Raw genomic sequence first — 20,977 nt, 5'->3', positions numbered from 1 at the left:
TGACATTTTTGCACAAGTTTGTACATAAAATATCATTATGCTATTTGTAGGGAGCATACAGTTACAATCTGCACAAACTGCAATAAAAAGAAGGGACCAGACACCGAAAGCGATGATTAGCTAAAATATTACTTTATTTATAATATTTTAACTATTTTAGCTACACAGCATACATTTTTTCAAAAATCTGTAACGTTGATTTTTTTTAGTTCTAGGAAACAAATTAGTTATTGGTAGTGTAAAAAATTATTTTTATAATTTGTAACAGTTGACTATTATCTTTTAATTTTCAAACTGGAAACTTATATTTTTTTTGTATAATAAATAAAAATAAGTAAACAAATAAATTACGCGTGTTACACAAATACAGTGATAAGTGTATCTAAATTCTCCAGAAGCAACCCGAACAAAATACATCATTTACGTAAGTAAATAATAGTTATTATTACACAGTACATATCAGAAAATTAATTTTGTTATCAATAATTAGTTAGTAATAATGAACAATAAAAAATACTTATTTCCATAAAATTGACAATAAACTACGGAAGAGGAAAAATTGAACGGTGAGTGGAGCGCTCACCAACCAGAACGGCGTAACATACGGCCTAGCCAGCAATGTCGGGTTAAATATTAAACTGACCAATTGTTAGGCTGAGTCTATAATTATAATTACCAATCATATAGTTTGAAAATAAGGTATTCATCACTTGTACAGTGATGAATTATTAAATTTTTGGTGAGGGTACTGTGTTTCTCCCATTAAAGCCCATCAGGGCTAGGGGGTGGTGGTATGGCGAGCCGAAGCGTCACAAGGTGGCTGTCTTCCCCTACTGGGTTGGGATGAGTGTACTGTGTGATAGGACAGTCAAAATTGTCTGAAAGAAGCCTACAGCGAAGGCTGAGTCATTAACTCACTGATGCAAATGTCTACCAAGGTATTTACATCGGCGGCATCCCAACAAGGCCTGGCTTATTACTGTGAGATGTAAAAAGTTAGAGGGCAAAAGACGATTCCCGTTAAAGCCCATAAGGGCTATGAATGGGGGAGGGGTTGTGGCAACCGGAATCGGCACAAACCAGTGTCTTACCCTACGGGGGTTGTGATGAGGATACTGTGTCACTTTCTGTGTACTGAGTAACTTGGGTGAAAGGCATTTTGACCAAAAATTTCAATTGTAATGAACAACTTAGGCGCTAAATAACAAATATTCCAAACCATTAGGGATTTGAGGTGAATCCCTAATGGTAAATAATTATCAAAAAGTTAATTTCAACTTGCAAATCTTTCATACATATCACATGAAAATCCAGATCTCAATATGATATTTACAAACACACAAAATTTGGCAAAAGTAACATTAAAATAAATAAACACAAAATATATGGGACATTTAATCAACTCTTAAATAAGAAGATTCCTTCTTATTTATGAGTTGATTACCCTTAAAAAGGGTAGGGTATTTTTAAGGTAGGTCCCATTACAACAGTCCTTTACTGCGAAAGGAGCTGATAATTAGAAATTAAGAAAAACGTGTCATTTTGAAAATTTTATTAAATGTTTAACATTTAAAAAAATAATAATTACAAAAAATATTAAATACACTAACAGTACTAATGGAACTAGATTTCACAGCTGATTAAAAACTGACCATAGGGTCATCAGCTTGACTGTTTTCAGCACTTAAATCTGATAAATCAATATCATAATTGACAGCTGTAAGAGATGTATCAGGAAGACCAGTATACTGGAAATCAGGTGATAATAACAATGGAGGTTTTATCACATTACTGCTTGCTGTCAAAACTGATGTTGGAGTCACTACTGTCGCTGGTGGTAATGTGTTGGCAGCTGCTTCATCAGTATGTTGTGTCTGGGTCACAATCTATGCACGTATCAATTTCATCAAATCAATAATTGAATAATAATAATAGTGTTCAATGAAAACATATCAATCAATTAATAAGGAATTTTAAAGCTAAAATACATCATAAAAATAATACAAAATATTAAATTATCATCATATTTCAAAAGGAGATAATATATTTATAAAATTACGAAAACTTTTAAATAAATATCATTCACTGTGTGACAGAATCTGAATATAGAACACGGAGAGTATAAAAGGTTATGAAATGTAGTTACTGGTTCTGTTAATTTATTTAGGTAAAATGTTAATTTTATTAAAAATAAAACTTAATACTAATAATACCCACTCATAAATATTTAATTAATTCATTTATTAATATACTTTTATTCGATGATAATTCACTGCAAGAATAATATGGTTATTTATTTCATGTCAGTGACAATTTACAAAATCAGAGTAATGATTTTTTAATCATTGTCATAAGCTCGAACAAGACACTGCACACTGAATTAAGTATCATACTTGCACATTTATTCTATTCATATAATAGAATTTAAATTATTCAGATCTCTATGCTGATGGAAAAGATTCTCTAGCCATGCTACATGCTGCATTAAAGCATTTCTTTGCTAACATGTCAGGAATGTTCTAGATATATGAGGCATATTCATAAAGGGGTGTTTGGTCATTAAAAAAAAATTAACTCATGAGAAAAGGTTTTTACTTACTGTTTTAGTTTACTACATATCTACTTCACTTTTCCACATAATCACCATTCAGTTCTAAGCACTTTCTGTAACACTGCACCAGTTTCTTTAACCCCTAGAAGTTCGCCGCCTGGGGATTGAACCAGTTGACAATGGCAGTATTGAGTTTCTCGTCATTTTCAAACCGTTGTCCACCAAGTCACTTTTTCAAATGCAAGAAGAGGAAGTAGTCGCTAAGTGCAAAGTTGAGACTATATGGAGGGTGGTCAAAAAATTCTCAACAAATATCTCGAATCTTCTTCTTGGTTAAGGCAGCAGTGTGAGGATGCATATTGTTGTGAAGGAGGATTACGCCAGACGACAGTTTCCTGTGTCATCAATTTTTGATCGCATGTCTCAGTTTGGTGAGCATTTCACAGTACATGTCAGCTGTAACTGTTGATCCGCATTCCATGAAATCAACCAAAATGACACCCTTTCCATCCCAAAAAGTGTACAGAGATTGCTTAAACTTTTTTTGGTTTTGGGGAACTTGAATGGCACCACAGCATTGACTGTTGTTTCAATTCTGCACTGGTGTAGGATATCCACGTCTCGTCACCCGTAACAATGTGGGAAAACAAATCATCTCCATCTTGTTAACAGAGATCCAAAAACACTCGCCCACTGCACATTCTTTGCTCTTTGTGTTGGTTGGCGAGCATTTTCGGTACCCACCTTGCACACAATTAGTGATATCCAAGCTTTTCTGTGACAATTGTGTAGATAGAGGTGACTGCAACATGCAGAAATTCATCAGCCAGAGCACTAATTGTCAATTGCCGATCACATCACAGTTTTCAGTTCACTTGTTCAATGATTTCGTCGGGTTGATCTGAGTACTGGGCCTGCCACTCTGCTCTTCATCATGCACATTTGCACGGCCATTTTTAAAGTCTCAACACCATTGTCTAACCTTTCCTTCACTCATTACTAGGTCCATAATACTAGGCACAACTCTCAATGAATTTCAGCAGCTGAAGATCCTTTTGCACACAAAAATTGAATCACAGCACACACTTTACAACTGGCAGGAGAAACGATTGTCGCAGACATTGTGATCTGCATTCACTGGCAGGCAAACAACAACTGCAGTGGCTTCATAAATATATGATAGATAGCTCTGCATGTGTGAAACTGTGTTCAGACCTGCTAATATTTAAATATAAGCTGATGGCTGTTACTTTATGAATATAGGCATGTTTTTAAGGTAAGGTTTATTTTGAATTTCCCACCTATATAAATGATATAAAAGGCACTTGTATAGCTCAGTTATTTCAATCAATAGTTAGCTGTTAGTAACAATAATTGAGTCATTTTGTAGTTAGTTACTTATATTAATTCATTTATAATGAGTGCTAAAATTTGTGATCCTGCTGATTACAAAGTATGAGGAATAATACAATTTTTTATGGCAAAAAAACCTGCAGCTAAACTTCACAAAAAAATTTGTGACATTTACTGGATGAATATTATAAATTATGCTAAAGCAAGTCAGTAGTGCCTATCATTTTGAAAAGTGCAAACAAACATTCATGACAAAGAATACAGTGGCCGAATGTACAGTGATGCAATTGAAAAAGTTGATTTGAGAAATTTGAAAATGATTTGAGAAAACCAGAGCTTTACTGCATCACAATTGTCTTCGATGTTTCTTGATGCTTCACGATCCTTGATTTATTAAATTTTGATTGAAAAACTAGGCTTTAAATATTCTGTGCCAGATGGGTGTCAAAGATGTTAACCGACACAGAAAGGAAAAACAATTTGCTGCTACACATGAATTTTTACGGAGTTATAAAAATACAGGTAATGAATAGTTTCATCACATTGTTACCAGAGATGAAACCTGGATTGCTTATTTGAATGTTGAGACATAGTAGCAGTCAGTATGATGGTGGCACTTATCATCTTCTAGACCAAAGAAGTTTCAAACAAAAATGCTCAATAAAAACATTTATGGCTACTGCTTTTTTGGAGCAAAAGGGGTGTCATACTTGTGAAATTTAGTGATTGCAAAACTAATGTGAATGCCGTTACGTATTGTGAAACTTTATAATATCTTAGAAGAGCTGTAAAAACAAATGATGGAGATGCTATTCTACAGGATTTTGTTTTTGCATTACAATGCCCGGCTACACATCACAAACCAAACACTTGTTGACTGGAAAAATTTTGTTGGAAAATCTTCAATCCACCACCCTATAGACCTGATTTAACTCCCAGTGATTATTCTCTTTTTCTTCGTCTTAAAATGTGGCTTGCATCACAAAAGTATGACAATGACAATGGATTGAAAAATTACCTTTTCTCCGTGGTTTTAAGTCACAGCCAGTGGAATTTCTTGAACGGAGAATGAAGAAACTACTGAAATACTGTGTAACATGTGTTGAAGTTGAAGGCAACTATGTAGAAAAATAATAAATGTTTTATGCCTAAGTAATAAAGTTTGTTCAGATTTTTCAATTTTGTTTTTATTTTTAAATGAAACTTACATTAAAAACATGCCTTGTATAATAACTACGTAAAGAAAAAAAAAACAAGAAAATAACAATAAAGGCCAAAATTCTTCATTGATGTTTTATAACTTTGATCAGAAATGTTTTGATTATCACACATGTTGTTTATCATAGTTGATCATAGATCATTTATTTTTAATTTCTATAAATTTACTATTTACTGCTCAAAATCAATGACCTGTTCTGTAGACCATATTACAGTCAGAGAACTCCCCAAAGAAGATAAAACCCATTTCCTCAGCACAAAAGGTAATGGCCATTGTCTTTTATGATGCTTATGGCTAATCTTTGAGTTTCTGGAGGAGGGAAAACAGTAACTAGGCAACCTATTATGTACCTTTGCTGAGTCATATAAATGAGTAAATAAAGGAATAACAACCACATTTGACAAAAAAGTTTATTTTTGTTTTTAATCAAGACAATGCAAAGTTAGTTCTATTTTGTTTGTTATTCTGACAATAAAACTATTCAAATTTTGCTGTGAAATTCTTCTGCTTTTTCCTACTTGCTATACTTTCAGATCATAATATCCAAATATGAAGAAGTGGCTTATTGATAGATAATTTTCAACAGAAAAGTAATATGTATCCTTGTAGCAAACAATAGTACAAAATTTTACTAGCAGGGACTATTTATTTCAGGCATAATACTGCTGTGATTACATAAACCTTGCAAAAAATGTTTGTAAAACCATTTATGGTTAACTGACAAAGCCCATTTCTATCTAAAGAGCTTGGTGATTAAGCTATCTTTTTGAATTTAAATGTTTTTGAATTTCAATTCTTCCAGGTTAAACTAAGCAGGTAAAGGTTACAAAAACAATCTTTATCCACTAAAGTAATGTGTACTATTATACCCACTATATATCCAATAAAGTAATCTGTGTAATTTCATCCCACTGAATTAATGGGCCTTAATTTTTTACAATAAACAGCACCCTATGTGTGTAAATAGTTAAAAATCTTTTCTTGATAGAATTAATGGAAGAAATTGAGGAGTTGTAGATTTAACAGCAAGGTGATAGTTTTCTTACAGTAACAATCATAATGAGCCTTCTAAAGAGAAAATTTCTCTAATTACTTATAGTTTTAATATAAAAAAATGCTGATTTCAAATGCTGGATCCAAATATCTAGAAACTTCTGTTTCTGGGATTAATTGAAGAGTCTTTTGGCATAAACCACAACTATAAAACACTTTAAAGGAAATATTTATGCTGAAATTCTGGGAAAAATAACCTATAGTCTAAGAGAAAATGTGTAAAATATCTTCTAAGTTCCTAAATTTCTGTTCCTGAACATGCTCAAGGTGACTTAATTTAAAAATGTAATTTTTTAGACTTAGTATAAAAATCTTGAACATTAAACTTTATTTGTTATAATTAAAATATTTTATTTTTTATACAGATTTTTTTTGTTGTGAAAACAGCAAATAAACAAATTTATGGGTCAATTAAACTAGCAAGAAATGATAATTTTCAACAATTATTTTCTTTCAAAATACTCACTCTTAGAATTTTGGTACTGTTCTGAAACTTTGCAGTTTTTATAATCATACATTATAAGTATAAAATTTTTCTGATTATTGATACAAAAGATGGTGGAACAAGGAAAGAAGAAACAATGAACTTGATATCCCACTCACAGTTAAGAAATGCTTTTTTGCCTAATATGCCACACAAAATCTGCTAACTGCCAGGTTTCAAAATCATCCTTCATTAATCTTCAGGATTGTGTAATAAAACATAATTACTTGTAATTGTTAGAAGAAAAAAATAGAGGAGATATAAATCAGTCCACACAGATGTCATTCAATACTTGAATGTAAGGAACAGAATAGTCCATTTGTAGATTCTATGTAGATGTTATAAGCATTTTATTCATGATTTTAGAAAAAAAGAGAAGATCTGAAAGGATAAATAGACATAAGTCTACTAGGAATGATGTAGACTAGGAATTAAACTAGCAAGAAATGATAATTTTCAACAATTATTTTCTTTCAAAATACTCACTCTTAGAATTTTGGTACTGTTCTGAAACTTTGCAGTTTTTATAATCATACATTATAAGTATAAAATTTTTCTGATTATTGATACAAAAGATGGTGGAACAAGGAAAGAAGAAACAATGAACTTGATATCCCACTCACAGTTAAGAAATGCTTTTTTGCCTAATATGCCACACAAAATCTGCTAACTGCCAGGTTTCAAAATCATCCTTCATTAATCTTCAGGATTGTGTAATAAAACATAATTACTTGTAATTGTTAGAAGAAAAAAATAGAGGAGATATAAATCAGTCCACACAGATGTCATTCAATACTTGAATGTAAGGAACAGAATAGTCCATTTGTAGATTCTATGTAGATGTTATAAGCATTTTATTCATGATTTTAGAAAAAAAGAGAAGATCTGAAAGGATAAATAGACATAAGTCTACTAGGAATGATGTGCAGTAAACCATTTGGGTCACCTTTATGTTATTTGAATCCAATCCCAGACAAAATTGCCATTAACTTGTTTGCACTGCCAGCTGAAAATTAAGTAAACGCTGATTCAAACATATAGAGTTTGATAATATATGCAAAACATGAAAGAATACAATATTATCATCTCTTTCCATTTTTAGGAATGAATCTATTCAATTAAACAATCTTTCAGACATAATGTTTTATCTTAATTAAATAAATACAGATTTGTATGTAGTTTTTAAAATCCAGTAAAAATTAGTGCTGACCCATCAGTTGCAAGCTATAAGGTCAGACATTACTAGTACACTCAATTTATATCAATACAAAAAACATATTAATATAAAATATAATAAATACTTTTAATCTAGTTAATATACTTCATAAATAAAATTACATAAAACAATATTTTTTACATTTGAGTAATTAAAAATAAATCATCAAATCAACATTACAAAATATATAAATCTTAAGAGACAGTCATAAAGAAAAGAAAAATAACTGATGAAAACTATGGTACAGTCGTATACTAGTTCCACTCATAACATGATAACTGAAGAATTTTAAAGAAAAAAATATACATAAAAGTTATACAAAACAGTAAAAAGATAGCATTACAGAGAAAGTTTACTTTCAAGATAACTGAGAGTACATTTAAACTAGACAAGAACATTTATTTTAGCTAAAAAAAACTATATTATTAACCCAGAAAGTAAATTTTATAAACTAGCTATCTTATAAAAGGCAAGTTAGAAAAAATTGAATTTTAGTATGACATCAAACACTTGTGTCTTTCTGAATTACAGTTGTGAATTTTAATTTACTTAAAGAAAATCTGTATAAACGACATCAAACTATACGTAAAAAGTACTGTTGTTTTTCATAGTAGGGCAATTTTAACATTCCCTAATTTCATAGATATTATATTAATAAAAAAACCAACTAGTATTTATGGACTGTATGAGAAACTTAAAACCGAATCAAGCCGGGTCAAATTGCAGTTACTGCAAATTTGCAGGGTCAAATTGCAGTACATACCTTTAACGCGGCTACCACTGCTGCTACTACAAGCGCCAATATTAATTGTGTATGTTACTACTCTCATCTATTATTGTCAACTTCTCAAAAACTTTAGATTCAACACTATATTAGATGTCATATGAGGCATGGTATAATTTATCTGGGCATGTTTATTCGCACATCAGTTTTTGGATAATTGAAAATCCTCACACATTTAAGTGCTCACATCATAATGAGAAAATAAGTGAATTTTGATAATCATATAGTGGGATCAATATTTTTTTACCAGACTGTCAGTACCATAAATGTATCACACAATTTTTGAAGAATTCTACCCAGTTAACAGATAGTAGAAAAGAATATGACTTTCTCTAAGAAGACAGAGTAGTATGTCACACAACAAACGACTCACTAGCACACGTTAATGTAGCTTTTACAGAAAAGCCAACTGTCAGCAGAAGGCAGTGGCTCCATGTTTCCCAGATTTGTCCAGTTGAAAGACTTTTTCCTTTGAGGTTATTTGAAGGATAAAGTTTATGAATCAAATCCTCACATTATCGATGAACTGAAAATGAACACTCAACAAGAAATCGACAATACTGACAACAACATTTTGCATCAGTTGACTCTCAATATTTGGACAAGGTGCTAATTTCGAACATCTTTTCTAAAAATATGTAAACTTTTGGTAACGTAAATGAGTAATTTAATTTAAGTTCTCATTTTTCATTTCATTCATAAAATCTCTGACTGTCTTTAATCTGCACCAGTGATTTTTTGTTAGTATTATTTTTATTTAAGCATATTTTTAAGCATTTACTATGGGAAAGCTCAGTATGACAGCCATTTTATTTTATTTTTTTTATTTACCTCTCATTAAAATAAGAATTTTTTTTTGCATGGAATTACATGTTTTAATAACATTATTATATTTCAATTAACAATGAAAAAGCAATTCCATAAAAACTGCTGAGAATCTCATTAGTTTGTTAGAGAAGTATACAATCATAATAAGACTATTATTTTCTAACAGATGGCCAAGATTGCCAGCAGTTTTAAATTAAACTCTGTAATACTAATTTTTTGAAAAAAATACTAGTTTTTAATAACTTCGCTTAAACTAAACAGGAGGAATAGCAATTTAGTAGTAGCATAAAATTAAGCAAACTTTTATTTTTTTTGTCTTCAGTCATTTGACTGGTTTGATGCAGCTCTCCAAGATTCCCTATCTAGTGCTAGTCGTTTCATTTCAGTATACCCTCTACATCCTACATCCCTAACAATTTGTTTTACATATACCAAACGTGGCCTGCCTAGACAATTTTTTCCTTCTACCTGTCCTTCCAATATTAAAGCGACTATTCCAGGATGGCTTAGTATGTGGCCTATAAGTCTGTCTCTTCTTTTAACTATATTCTTCCACATGCTTCTTTCTTCATCTATTTACCGCAATACCTCTTCATTTGTCACTTTATCCACCCATCTGATTTTTAACATTCTCCTATAGCACCACATTTCAAAAGCTTCTAATCTTTTCTTCTCAGATACTCTGATTGTCCAAGTTTCACTTCCATATAAAGCGACACTCCAAACATACACTTTCAAAAATCTTTTCCTGACATTTAAATTAATTTTTGATGTAAACAAATTATATTTCTTACTGAAGGCTCGTTTAGCTTGTGCTATTCAGCATTTTATATCGCTCCTGCTTCGTCCATCTTTAGTAATTCTACTTCCCAAATAACAAAATTCTTCTACCTCCATAATCTTTTCTCCTCCCATTTTCACATTCAGTGATCCATCTTTGTTATTTCTACTACATTTCATTACTTTTCTTTTGTTCTTGTTTATTTTCATGCGATAGTTCTTGCGTAGCACTTCATCTATGCCGTTCATTGATTCTTCTAAATCCTTTTTACTCTCGGCTAGAATTACTATATCATCAGCAAATCGTAGCATCTTTATCTTTTCACCTTGTACTGTTACTCTGAATCTAAATTGTTCTTTAACATCATTAACTGCTAGTTCCATGTAAAGATTAAAAAGTAACCAAGATAGGGAACATCCTTGTCGGACTCCCTTTCTTATTACGGCTTCTTTCTTATGTTCTTCAATTATTACTGTTGCTGTTTGGTTCCTGTACATGTTAGCAATTGTTCTTCTATCTCTGTATTTGAACCCTAATTTTAAGCCTAATTATGCAAACTTATCAATTTTAAATCATTTATTAATAAGTGGATTTTCCTCATCCCCACAGGAAATGAAGCAGGATAGTTACTAAGAGAAAACCATGAAGCAAACGAGATATGGTTGTCGCATGGTTCCACCTTTAGGTAGATCACCCTTCTTACCATCTAACCTTTTTCTTATCCATAATCCCTTATTCTCTAGTATAGATTTCAAGGGTCTGGGAAGACCATCATGAGATATGACCTCATCTGTGCATTAAGCGATGGAACCAGCAGTTATAGATTGCCTTCCATGATGAAGATTGAGAATTCAAGGGTTGACAAGAACTGTCACATTAACAACATTCATAATAACCTATTAATAACCTATTATTAAACAACAAATTCTGGCCTGATGATTCAGGAATATAGCAAAATACATGTATATTCTCTCATCGGCAAGGGATACAGCTACCTAAAGTTATGGGCCACAATTCAACAAATCCGCAGAAGTTATCACAGAATTCTCAGAATATCACAAATCTACCGCTTGACCTGATTTACTACCACAAGTTGTCACTGTTTAAAGTTACCTTATAAACACCACTAGTTCTAGTGGAATATGTAACTATATCATGGTATAAAAGTTTATTTCCTAAAAGTTTGCAAGTTTTCCTACAAATTAAAAGGTTTAATGATTTCTAAACTATAAATTTAGCTACAATATCTTACAAGCAAACATAAAGCAGATTAACTGAAGATCAAAAATGTAATGAATATGTTAAAATAAATCCTTTCCTGACAATTCACAAAAAAGCCATTAATAAGTTTTTAAAACTTAATCCTTTTACTTTCCTGGCAACATAGCTCTAGAGCTATGCTGATAGAAGCAAAGTATGGTAATCAGTTAAAAAATGGGGTTTGGGTTTTTTGGCATTTCTCGATATTTCATTGAAATATCAGAAATAACAGAATTTGTTGGTAAAAGTTTGGGGGTCAATATCTCCAAGGGGTGGGGTAGACAGTTTCTTTGGATCAATTTTTGCAAACATAACCCCACTTTATATTAAGCTCAAAACATGCACACATGCTTAGATTACAATTTTTTAAAAATTGCTCCAAAATTCTCTCTTCCTCAAAAAATTAAAGAAAAACTACCTTTTTATTTATTGCACATTTTTAACCAAATTTTCTTCCCAAGCAAAATAGTGGTGCAGGTAGCCCAAAAAATACTTGGCAACTGGAGGCAAAATTGGAGGTTAGGAAGCCAATTAAAGTTTAAAAATATAGATTTTTATTTTTAAATCTTTTAACTTTTTTCATGTATCTTAATCACAATTTTTCTCCTTCACTTTAAATCTTTGAACACAAAAATACATAAAAAATTTTTAAATTAATTCTCAGGATAAATGAAAAAAAATATAATAATCTGCATAATGTATGAAAGTACAAACATTTTATTGAAGAAACAGATTTCTGTATAAAAAAAATCTGAATCCTGTACCACAATAAAAATTAATATAAAACCCAAAAAATCACAAAGGATGCATATTTAATGTGTTAAAAAATCAGTATATCTATCAAAATAGAAGTAAATAACATGCACAATGAAACTAAAACATTATTATTATTATTATTACACATTACTAAATGCATAAATGTACTGTTATTATTAAACAATAAATCTTAAGTAATATAAATCCATGAGAGACAGGAAGAATTCAAGTGAGTATAATTTAAATAACTAAACAATAATACAAATTATTATCACATCTTTTTAATTAAAAATAAATTTAAAAAAATTTAACCTGTGGTATCATTGGAGGAGGTAAATCAGCACAATGTGGATCCTCTGCATCAATATCTGTAGGTACTTTCTTTGGTTTTATAACTAATGGCATATCTGTTATTAAGCCATCAACTTTTTTAGAAATAGCATCCTGTTTATGCAACAAACAAAAAGTGCACACAGTATAAAAAAAATCTGATGTGGACATCACATGACTTCCTTGTATGTCTATTAAAGTATATACATACACTTTTTTTTTTTAATGAAAAGTACATAAAATGTTATTTCTTTAATAACTTATGATATTTTTTCATTTTTTTTTTTATTGTTATTATTGAATTATTATTTATTGTACATTTTTTTTAACAATCAGAGGTTAATAATTATTAATAAATCAACATATTTAAATAAAAAAAAAAGTTAAAAAAAATTGAGATGAAGTCAGATTCGAACCGATGTGCCTTCCCCTTGTAATATATTTATTTATATAAGGTAATTGATGAAATCATCAATTACATATATTTCATTAATTAAAATTTGATTTGGCTGTAAGTCAGGAACCAATGAAAATAAGTACCACTTATGATACATCATTGAAAAGCTCTCAGTGAGGGCTTATTACTTACTACAGTTAAGAAAAAGTCCAAAATCCAAATCTTTTGATTTTGGGCTTTTTTGGATACTTTTGGTCCAGTCGATTGCAATCAAAAGGCGAGGTGCACAACTAGTTGTTACAAGAGTCCTAAATCCAAAATTTCAACATCCTATGGCTAATTTTTTTTGAGTTATGCAAGATACATATGTACATACATCACACTGAAACTAATCAAAGGTAAACGGATTCAGGGATGGTCAAAATGGATACTTCCATTGTAATCTAAAAACCAAAATTTTTCGCAAACACAATAATTCTTTTACTTCGTACAATGAAGTAAAAAACAAACATAAGAATAATGTACATTAATAAAGACAATTAATTTATTTTCAAGTAATAATAAGAATAGTGTAGTTCACAAATCATGCTAATTACATCAATTAACATACATCATTGTTAGGATGCAGAATATATGATGTTCAAATAGTTTTCAAAGACTAAAAAACCTTTTAAGTAAAAAGTAAAAGCACCAATTTGGTAACATGAGATGAAAATAAAGTTTGATATACAAAGTACTTCACAAAAGTTTCCAAAATATAACACTGAATACCATCACATTACACCTGAATCTTATTTGCCACCATCATATTCAAAGTAGTAGTCCCAGTAGGAGCTCAGACACTGTCCCACAAGGGGAAATGGACAGAATGCATCAAGAGTCTGTTTTGGTAAATATATTCAACATTTGAAAATCCATTTGAATCTACTTTATCATGCCAAATCTTTGCCCCTTTGACTTGAAGAGAAAGAAATAATCCCAAAAAGCCAAATTGAACAAATACGACAGATGACAAATGACCATTACGTTGTTTTTCATCAATAACTGTTGGACAATGAAAACAGTACATGGCCTTGCACTGTCTTAGTGAAGGATCCAGTTACCTCTCCTGTACTACTTCTTTGAGCATTTCCTTCTAATATCCTTCTACACAACTTAGGACAGCATGTTAGATTTTTCATTAATTGTCTGACCAAAAGGAATGAACTTCTAGGGGATTAGAGAACATCCATATTAAAGAAAAATCAATAAGGCTTTGATGTTACTTTCAACTTGATTGTCTTTCTTTGACAGAAGTGAATATGGACTTTCCAACTGAAATGATTGCTGCTTGCTTTCATGGTTACACCCATAAATCCCACTGTCCTCTCCTGTGATGACTTTAGAAACCTGGTTCAGTTCGAAGCAGTTACTACTTAAGTCTACTGCAGAAAATTATGTGATCCTTTTTCTATTTGACAAATAGCACTTGTGACACAAACTCTGTAGCTAATTCCACAATGTTACAGAAGCCACTGATTGTCTGTCTATGATTCCACAATCGCATTCCATACAGCAATGACACTTTCTGGTGTAATGCTGGAAGAAGGTCATCCAGAATGTTAACAATCATCACAACAGATGTTGTCATCTTTAAAACATCTAAACCGGCCATACATTTGTGTCAGACCTTCAGCATCTTTACCATCAATCTTCAGTTGCAAAATTCCTCATCTCACTAACAATTTGCAGGTTTTTGTAACTGTATTATAAAGTTTAAAACAGAACTTGATACAGATGCACTGTTCTCTCAAATCAGTCTGCAAAATCACAATCATAAGCAAATGTGGCAATATAAAACTGTCCGTTGACAACAAAAACATCTGCTTAGATTGAAGCTGCTACACATATTGATTCACAAACAAAGGATGCATTATGCTACTAAAATGGTGTTTAGTTGTACTAATGTGCATTTGCATGTGTAATACAAATTTCTAAAACTTTTGGATAACTTCTCATAATAAACATACTTTTATTTAAATAATGTATACATTTCCTTATATTTTTTTCAAAAATAAACAGATTATATGCAAGAATAATGTAAATCTGTATACTGTTAGTATTAGAAAATGTACAAATGAGTGCATGTATAAGGATATGTATGGGCACCAGGAAATGAGTGGCTACTTTTTATTTCTTTACTTACTATCAATATCTATCATAATAAAGTAAAAGCTATGAATGAGGACCAGTTTGATTTAATTCCATCCTCACTAATAAGTGGTTAAGTTATAATCTTAGTATTCTAATAATATCTTATTTAATTATTTAACTGAATTTGTCTTAACAGTATTTCACTAATTCCTGTGGTAAAAAGAAACATTTTCTAAAGTATAGAATGTTTTTCATTCAAATTTTAACTTATTTGAAGTGAAATATATATCACAATAACTTGCAAAGTTCTGCATACGACAGACTTTTTGTTTCTAACACCCTCACTTTTTCACACTCAGAAAGCACCGATTATCAGAGTACAATGCACTACATATGTCTCAACAACCAACCCTATATACAAGCACAAAGTTTCGACTCATTCACCACTGCAACACCTGCATAAGTATGTATAAAAAATTCACCAGCGCACATTCAGCATAACCTCAAATTTCTTTTTGACCTTAAATTGAGTGTAACTCAAAAACAATTCAAACAATCTTCATCATATTTTCACAAGCACAACTTCAGATACAGCATTTAAATTTCAATGAAACTGATCTACAGTTTTAGAAATTTTTGAGTCACAAAAGTTTATACATAGCCCCACATATATACACATGCGTGTGCGTGTGCACACACATACACACACAAGACAACCCCAATTCAAATTAATGGTATTTTTTCACCCTCCCACTCCCAACATGTGACAAAAGTAATACTGTACTTTTGAAAGTAAAGTACACTATTACTTTTCGAAGTAAAGTCTTTTTAAAGTACTATACTTTTCTAAAAGTGCAGTCAGCAATAAAAATTGCATTAATCATGTAAAGTTGATGTAATGGAATGTAATGTTTGGGAATAGAGAAGAAAAAAGTGTTAACTCATAATTGGTGCTTTTTTCATTGAGAAAAAAGCAATGTTTCAAGAAATAAGAAAAACCACATAGTTGAGTTTATAAAAGAAATAAGGTTTGGGCTTCAATTATTACTACTGAAAAAAATAAAGGTTTAAGGCAGGTGAACTGTTCAATATCCTGCATCAATATTATGCAATTTTATGTCAGTCTTGATTTAAATGAACAGTTTCTTCATAAGACAGTCTTCTGATTTGAAGCTACTCTATTCTGGCACATTTTATTACCAAATTTTACATTTTAGTAGAAAAATATTTTACTTTGTTTCATCAATTTTTAATACAAATGAAGCATAAGAATAATTTTCAAAAAGGAGATGCAGACTAGTGTCATATCTATATTTTGGGATATTTCAATGCAACAAGTTGGACGAAAACAAAAAAGAACACAACATATTAACATAATAAAGCAACACAGTTATACTTCCAATTTCTACTAATGAAGAACAGTTGTTTTGAGTATGTAGAAAGTTTCAAATAACGTAAAGGCTACTTTTATTTACTTATTTTCATTTACAAAAATATTTTTTATACATTCATTTTTTCTTGGTTGACAAGCCTTCAAGGACCATCAAATATAACTTCATGTAGTTTCTTCAATTTCCTTCCACAAGTTCTTCATTCTTTCAGGCTATTTAGCTCTTCTTTCTTACATCTATTCTCCTCTGTTGAGTTTTTCTTTTCACCTACAGGAACCTTTAATTCAAAAGTTTTCTTTCTGTATTCTTTTTGATTTTCTGTAATGTTGAACTTTTTGAGGTCTTCTTTCATCTGTTTAACATAGTCACCTTACATTGACTGCATTGTAGTTCCACAGTTTATTGAAAATTGTTTGTTTAGCCTTGATTGGTTCATTCAGACCATGTGTCCATATAAATTTAGTCATAGTTTATTATTGTTACTTCCAGGTTTTCAATTTTATCGTACAACTCTTTATTTGACCTCAACCTGTGGCCTTTTTGAGTTCTTCTTAGACCGCAAATCCTTTTTAAAATTTTTCTTTCTATCTTGAGTAAATTTTCTATTCCAGTTACATTTATAATTTCTATGCTATACACAATGACTGGTCTTAACAACTGTGCTACAAGGCCTTAATTTTTAATTTATAGAAAGGTTCATTCTATTTATAAACATTTTTTGTATAAAAGTTAAATTGTTCTAATTTGTGTTTTTTGGTCTCAATTACTACTTTATCTGTTCCTAATATAGTGTTACATATTATAATTTTTAAATTATTTTGTTTATTGTAAAAATAAATAACGTTTGTCTGAAACTGGTTCAAACAAGCCATGCACCAGCAGTCAGGCCCTGTGTAACTCATGGCATTAATCAATTGTTACTTTAAGAATTCTAAAATAACTTAACATTGCATAAAATTCAACAATTTTTTTATAATAAACATATATAAATTAATTTTTAAAAGAAAAAAAAATTGATTCTTAAGGATAAAATTAGAAGACTTTATGGACTCATATTCTACCTTGAAATCCAACATTTCTTCTTTTAAACCATCAACTTCTTTTAATATTGAATCATAATTATTTCTAAGATCAGCAAAAATAACCATATTTTCATTCATAAGATGCATACCCTAAAACAAATTAAAAAATATTACTTAATGAAACTACAAAGATAAGGTTTGCTTACAAGAAATATCTGTAATCTTAATCTTACGATGATGATGATAATAATAATAGTAAATAGAAAGTTCAATTTGAATGTTAAAGTTAAAAATACAATTTAGTTATTCAAACTTGTCATGAAAGTTATAATTTTTTTTTTCTTTAGTGGAAAGGAATAAATTCTCTATTTGTAATGAAGTAAAATTTATTAAAAGGTCACCCAACATTCGCAAAATTACTGCACAAACTAAATTTCCCCAATGTTCTTCTTTCAAATTTATATTTGAAAAACTTGAGTAACTTATTAACAACTTGTAACAGCAAAAAATGATTTTTTTTTATAAAGACATTTCTGGATTGTGAGAAACTGTTTTGTCAAGAAATCAATGTAGTTAAGATATTTATCTTAACATGTTAATTTAATGAAGTATAAATATTTTTCTGAAGAATTTGCAACAAGGAACATACAAATTTTGTTCCAATCAGAATTAATACGTCCTCTCAAATTTGTACTTATAATCAAACTTTTTGTAACTGACCACCACGTAGGCACTCCTATATAGAGTACAAGTATATAGATTTATAATAGTATAGAAAGAATAAGTAAGACACAAAAAGAATGCAGCAAAAAAATAAATACACACAAATCAAAGCTATAAAAATTCAAAACAAAAAAAACAACTAAAATTTTGCAGGGAGGGGAAAAATGAAAACTATTAAAAATAGTTTTAATCTCATGTTATGAAGTTAGAAAGGCTTCTGTTGAGCAGAATAGAAGAGAAAGCGGAGGAGAAGATTAGTTCTCTTTTAAAAAGAGTTCAGTTTTTAAGGATGCAAGACACAATTAGATGCTTGAGGAGCGGACAAAAAAAAAACAGTATAGGCAAAGGAATATGTAAGTCTGTTTTACTATCTGGGAAAAATTTGAAAAAGTAGACTGGCAAAAAGTTTTGAAAGACACAGTTTAAACAGAAGCAATAAGCCAGAATAATTAAGTAATAAACTGGAAGGATCTCAAACTGCTATGTCTGTAATATTTATGGTACAAAAACATAGACAGACAGTGAGTAGATAAAAGAAATCAAATACTTAGAAGAATGTTAAAGATCAGTTGGAAGGAAAGAATAACAAATGGAGAGTTAGCACTGAAAACAACAGGCAAAGATTAAAACAAACACATTAACTAAAAACGAAGAATTGTAGAATAAAACTAAATGATTAACTACTTTTTTTCTAAAATATTTTGAGATTAGAGGATAAAACTTGTGATCTGTGTGACAAGTTTGTCTAAAAAGTACTGCTACACAATTGTAACACTCTTGTTTCCTTTACAACAGTCCCTACACTAAGCTATTAATGAAAGATCATAAAGACAAAATAAGAAAATTAGGTTTCACAAATCACAGAAGTAATTATTAAATCTAATTTACCTCACACATAATAAGTGCAGATTCCCAGGTACTACTAGATACAACCTCTCCAGACATATAATGATCAAATTCATCTTCTGGCATATTTAGACTATCAGCAACCAAATTCTCAATAAAAGATACAGCACAACACTAAAACAAAACATAAAGTTTCTGTCTTACATAAATAATTTATAATTACACTTTTACAAATACTTATCAATATAACATGATAGCTATTGTTATAACTTTCAGGTTTTAAATGTTAACAAAGCTAGCTAACTATGCTGCACATACTGTACTGCTTTCTGAAGTGGCTATATTTACACCTTCCTCATACAATTTGTAAATTTTTCTTTCTTAGAAAGCAACAGATGACTTAAGTGTGTAAAGACTACACTGGAAACACCTATCCTTCCTCTAATTCTCCATTTTCATAAAATAGTTTTACACTGTATGATTATTTTTCAGAAAAAAAAACTCCAAATGGTACTGAAAAATAAAAACTGTAAACATTAAACATTTGTATGGTTTTAATTTCTGTTTCTACAAGAAAGTAATGATTTTCATACTACCAGCTTTCTGATCAAAGCCAATCATTCCTTAGAGCTGTTCCAAGTACTACTGATCTCCATGCACTGTAATTAAAGTGAAATTTAAAGCTGAAAATTCTTCAAGAAAGGGGCATATTTTTCTTCCGTTGCCAGTTTTAATAAATTATTAACCGTTTAAAAAATACAAGGAACAGTTTAAAAGTAAGGGCTAATTAGTTATAAATAGTGATTGATGATACTGAATGGTTCGTGCATCCACATTAGTTTTAAGTGACCTGTTGGGCACGTAACTGCCACACTGCTGTCAGTGAACATTGATTTGAAAACAAGTTCAATTTTCTAAACACAAGAGGACATAATGCTGATGAAACTCACCATCAATTGTGTGAAACATATGAGCCTACTGCAATGAGTGAAGGAAAAGTGAAGCAATGGTGTTGTGAGTTTAAGGAAGGCTGTTCAAATGTTCAAGACAAACAGAAAAGCGGCAGGCGTAGTGTCTGTACTGATGATCTCACTGAACATCTGAATACAAAGGTGAGAGAAAATCATTCCTTTACAATTAGCAATCTTTCTCTACAATTTCCAATTTTCAGACATTACTCAGAATCAAGACTGACATTCCAGGCTATTGTAAACTGTATGCAAGATGGGTGCCGAAAATGTTAACAAGTGCTCACAAAGAACAAAGATTGATATCTGCATGTGTTTTTCTTAACATTCCAACAATGACGGTGACAAATTTTTTTCCTGTATCATCACTGGTGACAAAACATGGATGTCATATGTCAGTGCTGAGATGAAACAACAATCCATGCAGTGGCATCATTCCGGTTCACCTAAACCAAAAAAATTCAAACAAGCCCAGTCTTGAAGGAAAATCATGGCAACTGTATTCTGGGACAAAAAGGGTGTAGTGGAACCTGGAACATCCATCCATCACAAGTATATTATGAAAAACTTTCTAAACTGTGTCATGCCAAACTGATGATACAAAATGGTGAGAGATCAGGAATTGTTCTTCCTCATGACAACGCACATCCACCACATGGATACATGCACAACAGAAACAATTCAAAAATTCAGATGGGAGTTTTTTGATCATCCCCTTACAGTCCTGATCTTATACCCAGTAACTACCATCCCATCCAAACACCAAAAACTGGCTTGCATCTCGATGATTTGAGGAAAGTGAAGAGTTGAAAATCTAGGTACAAAAGTGGTAAAAATCCCAGGCGGCAGAATTTTATGCAGTGGGTTTGAAGAAGCTTGTTT

At 30.8% G+C, this 20,977-nt stretch overlaps 1 protein-coding gene across 2 annotated transcripts in view; it reads right to left on the bottom strand.

The window, feature by feature from the left end:
• Window positions 1-20,977, bottom strand: part of LOC142323990 (rab5 GDP/GTP exchange factor-like) — an 80,488-nt gene that overhangs the window by 30,189 nt on the left and 29,322 nt on the right. For both annotated transcript variants that reach the window (XR_012756191.1, XM_075364465.1), the window contains exons 7-10: window positions 19,170-19,301; window positions 17,598-17,708; window positions 12,598-12,729; window positions 1,653-1,886 (exon numbers count right to left, since the gene is read on the bottom strand). Coding sequence is in view for 1 of the 2 variants with exons in the window: in XM_075364465.1 (XP_075220580.1) it covers window positions 1,653-1,886; window positions 12,598-12,729; window positions 17,598-17,708; window positions 19,170-19,301 (609 nt within the window). In the remaining variant the exon portion in view is untranslated. The remainder of the gene's footprint in view (window positions 1-1,652; window positions 1,887-12,597; window positions 12,730-17,597; window positions 17,709-19,169; window positions 19,302-20,977) is intronic.

The sequence above is a fragment of the Lycorma delicatula genome, chromosome 4 (genome assembly GCF_047948215.1).
Source record: "Lycorma delicatula isolate Av1 chromosome 4, ASM4794821v1, whole genome shotgun sequence".
Classification (NCBI taxonomy): domain Eukaryota; kingdom Metazoa; phylum Arthropoda; class Insecta; order Hemiptera; family Fulgoridae; genus Lycorma; species Lycorma delicatula.
Note: the sequence above shows the minus strand (reverse complement) of the source record. Positions and strands in the feature narration are given on the sequence as shown.